This window comes from Gasterosteus aculeatus, chromosome 13, assembly GCF_964276395.1.
Source record: "Gasterosteus aculeatus chromosome 13, fGasAcu3.hap1.1, whole genome shotgun sequence".
Lineage (NCBI taxonomy): Eukaryota > Metazoa > Chordata > Actinopteri > Perciformes > Gasterosteidae > Gasterosteus > Gasterosteus aculeatus.
In genome coordinates this window covers 22,757,530-22,770,029 of record NC_135701.1, presented here as the reverse complement: position 1 = coordinate 22,770,029, position 12,500 = coordinate 22,757,530, and the positions used below count along the sequence as shown (strand labels likewise).

At 45.1% G+C, this 12,500-nt stretch overlaps 1 protein-coding gene across 1 annotated transcript; it reads right to left on the bottom strand.

Annotated features, from left to right (window-relative positions):
• Positions 1 to 7,314: 7,314 nt before the first annotated feature.
• ppic (peptidylprolyl isomerase C) lies at positions 7,315 to 10,421 on the bottom strand. The gene is made up of 6 exons (XM_078086402.1): positions 10,191 to 10,421; positions 9,339 to 9,452; positions 8,618 to 8,711; positions 8,387 to 8,454; positions 8,195 to 8,311; positions 7,315 to 7,610 (listed from the first exon to the last, which is right to left on the bottom strand). Exons 1-6 carry the CDS (start codon positions 10,293 to 10,295, stop codon positions 7,482 to 7,484), a joined length of 627 nt encoding a protein of 208 aa, XP_077942528.1. The 5' UTR covers positions 10,296 to 10,421; the 3' UTR covers positions 7,315 to 7,481.
• Positions 10,422 to 12,500: the final 2,079 nt, after the last annotated feature.

Below are 12,500 nucleotides of genomic sequence, written 5' to 3'. Positions count from 1 at the left end.
GGAGAAGGTGATAAAGAAAAGTAGGAGGAGGAGAAGGTGACAGAGGACAGGAGGAGGAGGAGAGGAGGAGAAGAGAAGGTTAGGGGAGCAGGAGAGAGGAGGAGAGGAGGAGGAGAGTAGGTTTAGGGAGCAGGAGAGAAGAGGAGGAGAGGAGGAGAAGGTGATAAAGAACAGGAGGAGGAGAATTAGGCAGAGGAGGAGAAGGTTAGAGAAGGTTAGGGGAGCAGGAGAGGGGAGGAGGAGAGGAGGAGAAGGTGACAGAGGACAGGAGGAGGAGGAGAGGAGGTTTAGGGGAGCAGGAGAAGGGAGGAGGAGAGGAGGAGAACCAGGCCTCGGCCTGCGTATAGATGGAGCAGGTCTTTGGAGTTTAATAAATAAAATAAAAAACAACAACAACAAGAGACGGGAAATGGCTTTTAATACGTGTGTGTGTGAGGTGAGGGTGAGGAGGGGTGAGGGGGGGTGAGGAGGGGTGAGGGGGGGTGAGGAGGGAGGGGGGGGGGTGAGGGGGGGCAGGAATGAATACAGATGGGAGAAACATTGGCGGAGAACGGGGAGGATATTTGGTTTAATGCATCGACTTGAGGCCTTTCTGTGTATTGAGTGAATTTAAATAGAAGGAACGCAGGAGAAGAATTACGCTTCACTGCAGTTCGGCCTGAACGCTTCGTGTAGATTCATCCAATTTGTTGGACGTTATTTTACTAATACCTGAAAAACGAAAGCAGCAACAACTTTGCATTAGTGCAAAAACAACCTTTAATTGGTTGAGACATTCACGTTCCCCAGAGGTCGACGCCCACTGACTCCGACCAGAGCACTAGGCTAGCAGTTCCCCCCCGCTTCCAGTCTTTGTGCTAAGCTACGATTGTCAGCCGTGGTCACGTGACTCAGCGGAGCTCCCTGTCAGACCTCAAGACGTCCGACCGGGAACGTCAGCGCTGCTTCCCGGACCCGGTTGCCCCCGACGACCCTGAATGTGACTTGATTTGACCGCGTGTCGCCGTCACAGCATCAAAGCTGCAATAAGACGCAGTGATGTCTGCCCCCCCCCCACCGACACATGCAACTATTCATGTTCCCTGCTCTCCTGCCCCGGAGCTGTCAGCCCTGCAGGATTACTCCTCCTAACTACAGCCAGAGAGGAGGAGGAGGAGGAGGAGGAGAGGCTTCCGGGTCAAGATGGCCGCCGTGAAGGAGGAGGTGAGCAGATGGAACTTTACGTTTTACTGCGAGTACAAAAGAATCACAGCGGAAAAGAACATTTACTTCAGCTTTTCTTTTCTTTTCTTTCACTAGTAACCGCATAATAAAGCACAAAAGTGATCATCATTATCATCCAATAAGATTAGAATTATAAATCACTGTGATCCTCATCATAAAATAATAAAAATACATTTAGACTCCACAGTGGATAGAATGTATTAGTGGAATATTTACATTTCTTTGTCAGAAGCTTCTGAAGATAGAATGTGGTGTTCAGTCATTACGCGTGTCGTGAAATATTAAATACATAATAATATTGTTGAAGCTTAAAAGTGAAACCATTCACCAAACAATACAAGCCTCAACGAGCCAATACAACTTGATTGAATGATTAATTGGTTAATTGAATACTTAATAATTATGCTTCTTACGCACTTGTTAAAGTTAAACTTTAAAGTTTACTTTCACTTTTCACTTTTACTTCCAAAGGCGGAAAGATCGGAGCTCAACCTGCAGTTAGTGGATTGATTTTTGAGCCTCGCAGACGGATCCACTCGATGGGGAATGTGAGAAGCACTTTGCTAACAACACGTCCAGCCCGGCGGCTTCGGGGGGTCTTATGACTCAAGAACCAGCGAGATGAGGAGCCGAGAGTCCGGAGGTCAAACAAACACAGGAAGGTCAGCCCGGAGACCCCCCGTCCGAGTCGCCGGCTGAAAGAAAAGGAAACGCACGACGTTTTGTCGTCGACGTCGATCTCTTTCCCTAAATCGAATAAAGACTAAACCTTATTTTGAAAGGACAAAACGTGCACTCATAGCAAGGTGCATCCACAAGCCGTCCCGGGGCAGGCTTTTATTGTGAAAGGTAAGAATGGAATGCGTGGAATGGTCTACGCTGCATTCGTCCAGCTTGAGAGCAGCAATAAAGTTTCAGTGTTACTCGTCCGATCGGTCACAACGTGACTGGTTGAAAAGCTCGGAACTGAAATATATTAAAGTAAAGTGAGATGCTCGCTGCGTGTCATATAAATACCACTTTAGGAGGACAGAGAGTTGTGTGCTTGTGGGTCGGTGTGCGGTTGTGCGCTGGCTGGGAGCTCTCAGGGCCGCTCCCTCTGCCTGATGATGTGTTTGCTGCTGACCTTTAAACAACTCAGTCCCATCATGCTGCTCGCACAGGGGCCTGCAGGGAGCACGCACACACACACCCACACACACACACACGCACACACACACACACAGACACACACAGCGATGCAGCGACAGGAAGGATGGACGATCCTCACACTCATGCATGTAAATAGGCGTCCACTGACACGGGGATGCACACGGTGTACATGTGCAAACACACACAGACACATATGGACCCACAAACACACACACACGCACACACACAGAAGCATCACTGTCCGAGGTTTGGTGGTAATGAGGCCTGTCATCCTTCCACACAGTCTCTCTCCCTCTTTCTCTTTCTTTCTCTTTTCATTGATCCACTAACAGATCCCCAATATAACAACTTGCAGTCGCTGTGGGAGCCCCCCTCCCCTCCTCCCCTCTCCTCCCCCCTCCTCCCCTCGCCTCCCCTCTCCTCCCTCCCACTCCACACGCATCCCTCCGGACCATTTAAAAACCCACCAACACTTTCTCTCTCCTGTCTCGGTCTCTCTGCTGGTTCGTCGGGATCAGACAGTCTTGTTATGAAGGCTGACAAACGGGGAGAAGGAGTCTCTGCGTCTCTCTCTGTGTCTCTTTCTGTGTCTCTGTGTGTCTCTCTGTGTCTCTGTGTGTCTGTGTGTCTCTGTCTGTGTCTCTGTCTCTTGTTTTATTTGATATCTTAAGTTAATATTGAAACAACTTTTTGCAATATGAATATTAACTGTAGTGAATACTAGGTTTTAAATACAGCAATCCTTTTAATCAGGATGACACAACCTCAAGTGTTGATGTGTAAAACACAAACTGCCAGACTGCAAGTAAATGTCTTTTTTTTTTTACAGTACATCACAGATCAGGGGATAAAGAAATTACAAACATTAAGGATTTTGAGAAGATTTGTCTTGATTTCTAGTAAGTAAACTAAAGTGATGAATGACTGCAACAAAATGTCACCTTTTACTTTTATCCATCCATCCATTGTCAAACCGCTTATCCTGCACACAAAGTCCCCAATTAACCTGATCCCCAGAGCATGTCTTTGGACTGTGGGAGGAAGCCGGAGAACCCGGAGAGAACCCACGCAGACACGGGGAGAACATGCAGACTCCACACAGAAAGGCCACTGGGCGGAATCGAACCCAGGACCTTCTTGCTGTGAGGCGACAGTGCTAACCACCACGCCACCGTGCCGCCCCCTTTTACTTTTATGTCATACCAAATTAAGCTATAATGGTTTCAGCTTGTATATAAAGACAATACATTGTTTTAGTTATGATATAAAATGTATAGTTTGTACTGAATCAAGAGTTTAGGGGAAAAAACTAAAATAAATGGTTCAAACAATTAGTTTAGTTTACTTGTCAAAACTAAACTTGGATGAAAGTAAAAAATGGTGTAATCATTTTTTGCTTAGTGTCCATGTATTGTAGTTTTTATCTTTGGCAAAAGCAATATTTTTGATTCATGTAGTTAATGTTATTTAGTAAAAATGTATCAACCAAATTTAAAATCCAACTAAAAACAAAATAAATTAGGGGTAATAGATTTTTTAGGATTTCTTTTAAGTTTGTCCAAAGTATTCTGACAGAACGCCATCAGACCCTCCACTCTGTCAAGTTGCTCAGTGCTTTGTTAGATTGCTCTGTGCTCTGTTTGGTTGCTCTGTGCCGTGTTAAGTTTCCCTGTGCTCCGTTAGGTTGCTCTGTGCTCTGTTAAGTTGCCCCGTGTTCTGTTAGATTGCTCCGTTAGGTTGCTCTGTGCTCTGTTAAGTTGCTCTGTGCTCTGTTTGGTTGCTCTGTGCTCTGTTTGGTTGCTCTGTGTTCTGTTTGGTTGCTCTGTGCTCTGTTAAGTTGCTCTGTGTTCTGTTAAGTTGCTCTGTGCGGTTGCTCTGTTAAGTTGCTCTGTGTTCTGTTAAGTTGCTCTGTTTGGTTGCTCTGTGCTCTGTTAAGTTGCTCTGTGCTGTTAAGTTGCCCCGTGTTCTGTTAGATTGCTCCGTTAGTTTGCTCTGTGCTCTGTTTGGTTGCTCTGTGTTCTGTTTGTTTGCTCTGTGCTCTGTTAAGTTGCTCTGTGTTCTGTTAAGTTGCTCTGTGCGGTTGCTCTGTGCTCTGTTTAGTTGCTCTGTGTTCTGTTAAGTTGCTCTGTGCTCTGTTTGGTTGCTCTGTGGTCTGTTAAGTTGCTCTGTGTTCTGTTAAGTTGCTCTGTGCGGTTGCTCTGTGCTCTGTTTAGTTGCTCTGTGGTCTGTTAAGTTGCTCTGTGGTCTGTTAAGTTACTCTGTGCTCTGTTAAGTTGCTCTGTGCTCTGTTAGGTTGCACCGTGCTCTGTTCAGTGTCAGTATTGTGATTCTTCAAAATGTGCGTGAATGAGTTTATGGAAAGTAGTGGATTTTTTACGTGTGACGAGGATGATCTGAAGCTTAAAACAAACGGGATTAAGACGAAAATACTCCAGTTTTTTTTAGCATATCGTTTATTGTATAAAACACACAACTGTTGGCACTCGTGTTCTGCTGCTACCATAAATACAACAAAAACAGAACTCTGGATATGTTCGTTTATAACTTCTTTAGATTATCATGCTACCGTGACAACAATAACATTGAAAAGAACAACGACAAAAGAGTGAAAGAACAACAGTCAGAATGTGGTAACAATCGGTAACAACACAACAACAAAACAAAGTGTAAGGTTTAAAAACTGAGAGAAGAGCTACATCCACACTTCTTTCTTCCCATGCGATTTGTGCATAATAATTCATCATGAAGTCTCTTTTTATTCAAAGCATGAGAACCTAAATCTTTATTCTCAAAGTCAGAAGTATAGAAAACAAGAAATGCAAGAATAACATTTCACACAGTCTAGTCTTTTGCATATATGTTTGAAATTGATATTTAGGTGTTGACGAGATGTATAGAAAGTGAGTAAAAAAATTGGCATTTTAAGAACTCTGTTAAAATATGGGATTAAAGGAGAAATACACAGTTCAGGAAGTGAGGAGCAACTGGGCTGCAGTTCCTTCATAGCTTAACGTGAAGTCACGTGACCGTGGTGGAGCTTCTTTAGAGGCTAACGTGAAGTCACGTGACCGTGGTGGAGCTTCTTTAGAGGCTAACGTGAAGTCACGTGACCGTGGTGGAGCTTCTTTAGAGGCTAACGTGAAGTCACGTGACCGTGGTGGAGCTTCTTTAGAGGCTAACGTGAAGTCACGTGACCGTGGTGGAGCTTCTTTAGAGGCTAACGTGAAGTCACGTGACCGTGGTGGAGCTTCTTTAGAGGCTAACGTGAAGTCACGTGACCGTGGTGGAGCTTCTTTAGAGGCTAACGTAAAGTCACGTGACCGTGGTGGAGCTTCTTTAGAGGCTAACGTGAAGTCACGTGACCGTGGTGGAGCTTCTTTAGAGTCTAACGTGAAGTCACGTGAACGTGGTGGAGCTTCTTTAGAGGCTAACGTGAAGTCACGTGACCGTGGTGGAGCTTCTTTAGAGGCTAACGTGAAGTCACGTGACCGTGGTGGAGCTTCTTTAGAGGCTAACGTGAAGTCACGTGACCGTGGTGGAGCTTCTTTAGAGTCTAACGTGAAGTCACATGACCGTGGTGGAGCTTCTTTAGAGGCTAACGTGAAGTCACGTGACCGTGGTGGAGCTTCTTTAGAGGCTAACGTGAAGTCACGTGACCGTGGTGGAGCTTCTTTAGAGGCTAACGTGAAGTCACGTGACCGTGGTGGAGCTTCTTTAGAGTCTAACGTGAAGTCACATGACCGTGGTGGAGCTTCTTTAGAGGCTAACGTGAAGTCACGTGACCGTGGTGGAGCTTCTTTAGAGGCTAACGTGAAGTCACGTGACCGTGGTGGAGCTTCTTTAGAGGCTAACGTGAAGTCACGTGACCGTGGTGGAGCTTCTTTAGAGTCTAACGTGAAGTCACGTGACCGTGGTGGAGCTTCTTTAGAGGCTAACGTGAAGTCACGTGACCGTGGTGGAGCTTCTTTAGAGGCTAACGTGAAGTCACGTGACCGTGGTGGAGCTTCTTTAGAGGCTAACGTGAAGTCACGTGACCGTGGTGGAGCTTCTTTAGAGTCTAACGTGAAGTCACGTGACCGTGGTGGAGCTTCTTTAGAGGCTAACGTGAAGTCACGTGACCGTGGTGGAGCTTCTTTAGAGTCTAACGTGAAGTCACGTGACCGTGGTGGAGCTTCTTTAGAGGCTAACGTGAAGTCACGTGACCGTGGTGGAGCTTCTTTAGAGGCTAACGTGAAGTCACGTGACCGTGGTGGAGCTTCTTTAGAGGCTAACCTGAAGTCACGTGACCGTGGTGGAGCTTCTTTACAGTCTAACGTGAAGTGGTCGAGTTCCTTACGTTAACGTTAGCTTCATTTTACGCTTCAAACATGATGAAAGTGGAGTTTGTCTATGAAGATTAACTTAATCAACAAAATGTGGAAGAATAAAACTTTTTGTAATAGTCCAAAGTCGAATGGAAGAATAGGATTTCTTTGTATTGAACCTAGTTGAGCGAACTTCCGCTTTGCTACAAAAATACATCAAACATAAACTGTGTATTTGCATAATACTGTACTTCCTGTTGTTATAAAGTTCCTTTCACGTTGAGTTATTTGACATCATGTGAGATATGTTATCTTCATTATAAATATTATTTTATCTCTGCATACATTAAAATCTATCAGAAGGAAGTGTTTGTTAGCATGTAAGTATTAGCAAGCCTACTTTCAAAATGTAACATGCTAACGTTTAGCACGTAACATTTAGCCACCAGCATGTTAAAATGTTGACGTTCATGTATCAACATTTAAAATATATATTTAGTGCTGCTTGGTAAATTATTAGTTTTGTTTGGTCATAAATACTGATCATTGTTAATGATCAATATTTTATTGATCTTTTAGGTAACACTGACGAATTTCGGAAGCAAACTTTTTGGGGAATAAATTAAAACCTGCATTTTCTTTAGAAATGTTAGAATTGTTCATGTATCAATACGGTAAGTTCTGTATCAGAAGGTTCCGCACCATACGGAGTCCTTTTCAAGTTAACATGCAAAAGGTGATAATACAAAAAAGTGAATTTGTCAAACCGGCCTTGTGATCGATCATCAGACTATAAACCGTCTACCAGCCCTCCACCTCCACCACGAAGGGCTCTTTGACGGCGATCCGCCCGCTGTTGACGATCAGGCACTCGGTGTACGGCAGGTTCCGGTCGTTGGTGTCCTGGAGCTCGATGGTGTGAACCACGGACTGCCAGAGGAGACGCCCAGGGGGTGAGGGACAGGTTTTATATCATTAGAAGGTTGGGTAACATTATGATGACAGCACTCACAATCCTTACTCAAGCAACATGGTTTATTTTTTCAAGTAAGAGTTCATATAGCTAACTAAGTTGGATAAAGGAAGACCTCATTCAACAAACATTCAACATCACAACACAGATGGAGATACGTGTTGTTGCCTCAACAGGAAGGAGAAGAAAAAGTCTCAGATGCAACTAAAGCCGCCGTTTACTTCTGAGATGTAGTACAGTAAAAAGTAGTAGTGGTACTAAAGCTTCATCAAATGTAAATCCTCAACTGAAATACAAAAGAAGTCCCATATAAAAGAGGGCGGGTCTTAGTTACAGTACTTCCTGTGTGGGAAGCAGCCGACCTGCGGCGTAAATGCCGTGAACCAGGAAGCAAGCCGACCTCATTCTGGATCTTCTGCGTTTGTTTGGTCTTAATAATTAATTCATGAGTTCGATAACTTTTCTCTAATGCGTTCAGATCACAGACTCTGCAGCAACAGCTTAGTTAATCTTCCGCCCGTCACGCAGCAGATTGACCCACCATCCCGTCCAGGATTTTGCCAAAAACCACGTGTTTCCCGTCCAGCCACGGCGCTCTGGCGGCCAGGACGAAGAACTGCGACCCGTTGGTGTCGGGACCGGCGTTGGCCATACTCACCTGGACACAAGGAGCCGTGATGTCACACGTTGGTAAATCAACGCATCCTCAATACGGAAGCATGCGTGAGCTCACCCAGCCGGCGCCCAAATGCTTCAGTTTGAAGTTTTCATCTGCAAAGGTGGTTCCGTAGATGCTGTGACCTGGAAGGAGGAGAAGGTTTTCTTTTTGGGGTTGTGTGAGCAGGAGACCTTTAAACCTCCCCCCTCCTCCTCCAGGGGGTGTCATGGTGGTGATGAAACCAAGCTGTTGTCTCGACACTTAAACTGTTGCTTGGTCTCTTTTGGATGTTCTAAAGTTCCTCACCTCCGGTTCCGTCTCCGGCCGTGAAGTCTCCTCCCTGGATCATGAAGTCTTTGATGACTCTGTGGAACTTGGTTCCTTTGTAGCCGTAACCTTTCTGCAGAGACACAACGGAACTCAACGTCTGCACAAACACCACCAACACACTTAAACCAGAGGTTAATATAGTGAATGAATAAGAAACCCGGCATCAAAGTTAATCAACATTAACGCGTTGATCTGTGCGATTAATATAGGCGAGATTAATGCGATAGAAAATGCCTAAAGTGAACAAAGTTGACCCCTGGAAACGAAACGGCCGCTGCAGGCAGTGCAGACGCAGAGGACGTCCACTGGGTCAAAAATACTAAAGCAAACTTTTAATCGTGTTTAATGTGCGATCTAGTGCCCTAAATTTAACCAAAGTTAATTTGGTTTAAAAAATTATTTATGTCAGATATTTACTCTTTCGGATGTATTCAACTTCCTCTCTTGCAGAATTTTGAAGCTTATTTTTGTTAAGCATTGTTAAAATGTTTACAGTGAAATATAAATGCTGTATAAAACACGTGAGAAGTTTAAGAATCATTTTAAAAGAATATAAAAGAATATAAAAACATGTAATAATTAAATAGATAGAATGAAAACTTGCTCAATGGCAGCCGTGTGTGTGTGTGTGTGTGTGTGTGTGTGTGTGAGTGTGTGAGAAGGTGTGCGTTTCTGTGTGTTCGCTCCATCGGCCCACCTCTCCGGTTGCCAGGGCGACAAAGTTATTGACAGTTACTGGGACGACCTCCCCGAAAAGGCCGACGACGATCCGTCCGACCTCGTGACCCGCTACTGTGATGTCAAAGAACACCTGGACAGACACACACACACACACACACACACACACACACACACACACACAGGAAGAATCAAAATCAAACGTCATGAAACATTTCCTGTTTCAATGTTTCTGCTCCACATAAAAAAGGAAACATAAACGTTTGATACATTATAGAGGAGAGGAGACAAGGAGAAGAGACAAAGGAGAGGAGACAAGGAGAGGAGATAAGCAGAAGAGGAGACAGGGTGAGGAGAGCAGAGACGGGGGAGACAAGGAGAAGTAAGGAAGAGAGGAGGTGTAAAGAGTTTCAGGTAATTACAGACATTGTTATGAAATCTTACACGTCTGCCAATAAATCCTTCAATCTGGACTAAGGGAAGTTAGTAAAAACAGTAAAAAGTCACACACCTTCATAAGAACATGGTTTAACCTGCTGGTTAACTCGTTCAGACGAGCGTTCTGTTTCAGTTAACACCCTTTCACAATAAGAGCCCGTCTTCACGGAGTCAGCCACAGAATTAGTCATTTAATATGAAAGTACACGTCCTGTGTGCGTGCGTGCGCGTGTGCGTGCGCGTGTGACTGCGGACATATTGTGACCCGTCCTCTCAGGATCTGTGTGTGCTCGTGCTCGTGTGCCGGGGGCGCGCACGGCCGCTCGCCATCGGAATGCATCGCGCGAGGAGGAGCCGCTCGTCCGCGTCCCCGCGCTCAGCTGCGCGCGTGTTTCGACGAGCGCGAATAAACGCGGCTGACGTCATCACCCACCTTGTCGGTGACTCGCGGTCCGGTCCGTGAAGCCGCGCCGCTCACCGGCTGCAGGCGAGCGGCGGAGAGGAAGAGCAGCGCGCGGAGGACCGTCCGGTGCTCCATCTTCAGCCGGGTAGACGGAGAGGAGAAGGAGGAGGAGGAGGAGGAGGAAGAGGAGGAGGAAACCACAGCTGAGCGGCCGGCCGGGAAACTGCGCTAAAAACACGGACACGTCATCGGACCACGCCCCCTATGGGAAGGACCCGGATCAGCGTAGCGCCCCGTGAGGGGAGGAGAGGAGATAAGCAAGGCACACAGGGAGGGGAGATAAGGAGGTGAGCGAGGGAGACAGGGAGAGGAGACGAGGAAAGGAGAGGAGGCAGGGAGATAAGGAGGGGGAGCTGGGAGAGGAGAGGAGATAAGGAGTGAAGATCGGGAGAGAATAGAGGAAAAGGAGAAGAAGAGAGGAGTGAAGTGGAGACATAGAGAGGAAGAGTAGAGACTGGTAGATGAGAGGAGATAAGGAGGTGATTTAAAGACTTTATCAAATGTTTTTAATTTAAAATAATTACGTTGAAGTCTAAAAGCTAAAACAATATGTCCGTTATGGAACTCGTCCTGCTTCTTAAATCCTCGCACATAAAGAATCTCCACCACCTCCCCTCTTCCACCGAGCCGTTTCCAACATGTGGGTCGGGGCCCTCTCAGTGGTCCCGATAAGTGACCACAAGGGGCCCCAATAAAGGTTATCAGCCTTGTTTGTGTTGACCTTTAACACCGCGAGCTGATGGAAACAGCAACGCGGGTGTGTTTGATCGTTTGTAGCAACAAGCAGAATGTCACACCTGTCGGCCCGAACACGGCCGGAGCCTCACACCCCCAACCGAACATTAATATCAGCGCCAATTAAACTCTATAAAGCTGCAATAAAACAAGGCCGAGCCGCTTCTGAAGCTGCATTCTCTGTGGTGACCAGCAGGGGGCGACTCCTCTGCTCCCATAGGGGTCTATGAGGAAATGACTGCTTGATGTTTTCCCTCAGTAAACATGTGTCGGATGTTTTATCATTTAACATAAAACAGATCATTAAAAATTCTGAATTTTGATGCTTTTATCACAAACACGGCTAAAATAAAAACATGACACGTTAAACAAATAATCATCCCTAATGAACGTGCAGATTAAAATGCTTTCCAACAAGAAGAAAGATTTTAAATACAACAAAGATGATGAAAGAGAAAATAAGATCAAATATTAAACATAGTATGAAAACCCAATCAAAAATAATAATAATATGATTAAACAACAAAGTATTTAAATTATAAGTTCCTGATATTGCAGCATACACCTTTAATTCAGTGCATTAATTAATTTATGTTTAATATTAAATGTAAAATTTTAAGGATCCAGCTGCTCTGTGGATTCAAGTAGCTTTTGAGCGTTTCCCAGCATGCACCGATCAATAAGCAGCGCTGAGTTTAAAACCATAAACAAGCGTTTCAGCTTTAAAACACTTTGGAACTCGGCTCCGGCTGCGAGAAACAGAGAACACGGTCCCTCCTGAATACACGTCGACGGAGATGAATTATAATAGTCAGCCTGCCGTGACCTTAACACACACACACAAACACACACACACACACACACAGGTATCGGCCTCCTGTCAAAGCAGGCGTCCATTCGTCTTTTCTTCCGGCCAACCAGCGAATTAATTAAGCATAAATGTAAACGTTTTAATTGAATGTCAGAGCGGACGTTAACAACGTGCTCCTATGTAAATGAAAGTGACACCGCTTTAAAACCTCTATATTTGTGTGTGTTTATACACAAGAGGCTCTCAGGGAAAGGTTACAGGGTGTGTGTGTGTGTGTGTGTGTGAACAAACAGGGGACCTACAAACATTTAAATTGAATTACTTGGTGTGCTAACGAAGCCTCATGGAATTAAAGCTACGCGGCCTCAATTAGTGGAAATGAACCCTTTTAAGATTGTCCCTTAAAAGCTCGGTCAGCATCTTATAACCATTAATACGTATTACCTTTGTATTAGTATTAATGCATTTAAATATTTGCATTTTTTAAAAGCACCACAGAGTGTTTTCTTTGGCTTTTCATTATTTATTTAATTGTTGTTTCTGCTTCGCGTTCAGGAAGACAAATGTTTGTTTCTTTCCTGTCGCTGGTGATGAAAATGGCGCCAATGGAAAGTCAACTAGGCTCTCCATACGAGGTGGAGGCAGCGCTTACCCTCCTCCACCCGACTGCGTAGCAATCTGAGCAGCGACTTACATCGTGTCCGAAAACACAAGTTATGCAGTTAAGGGACCAG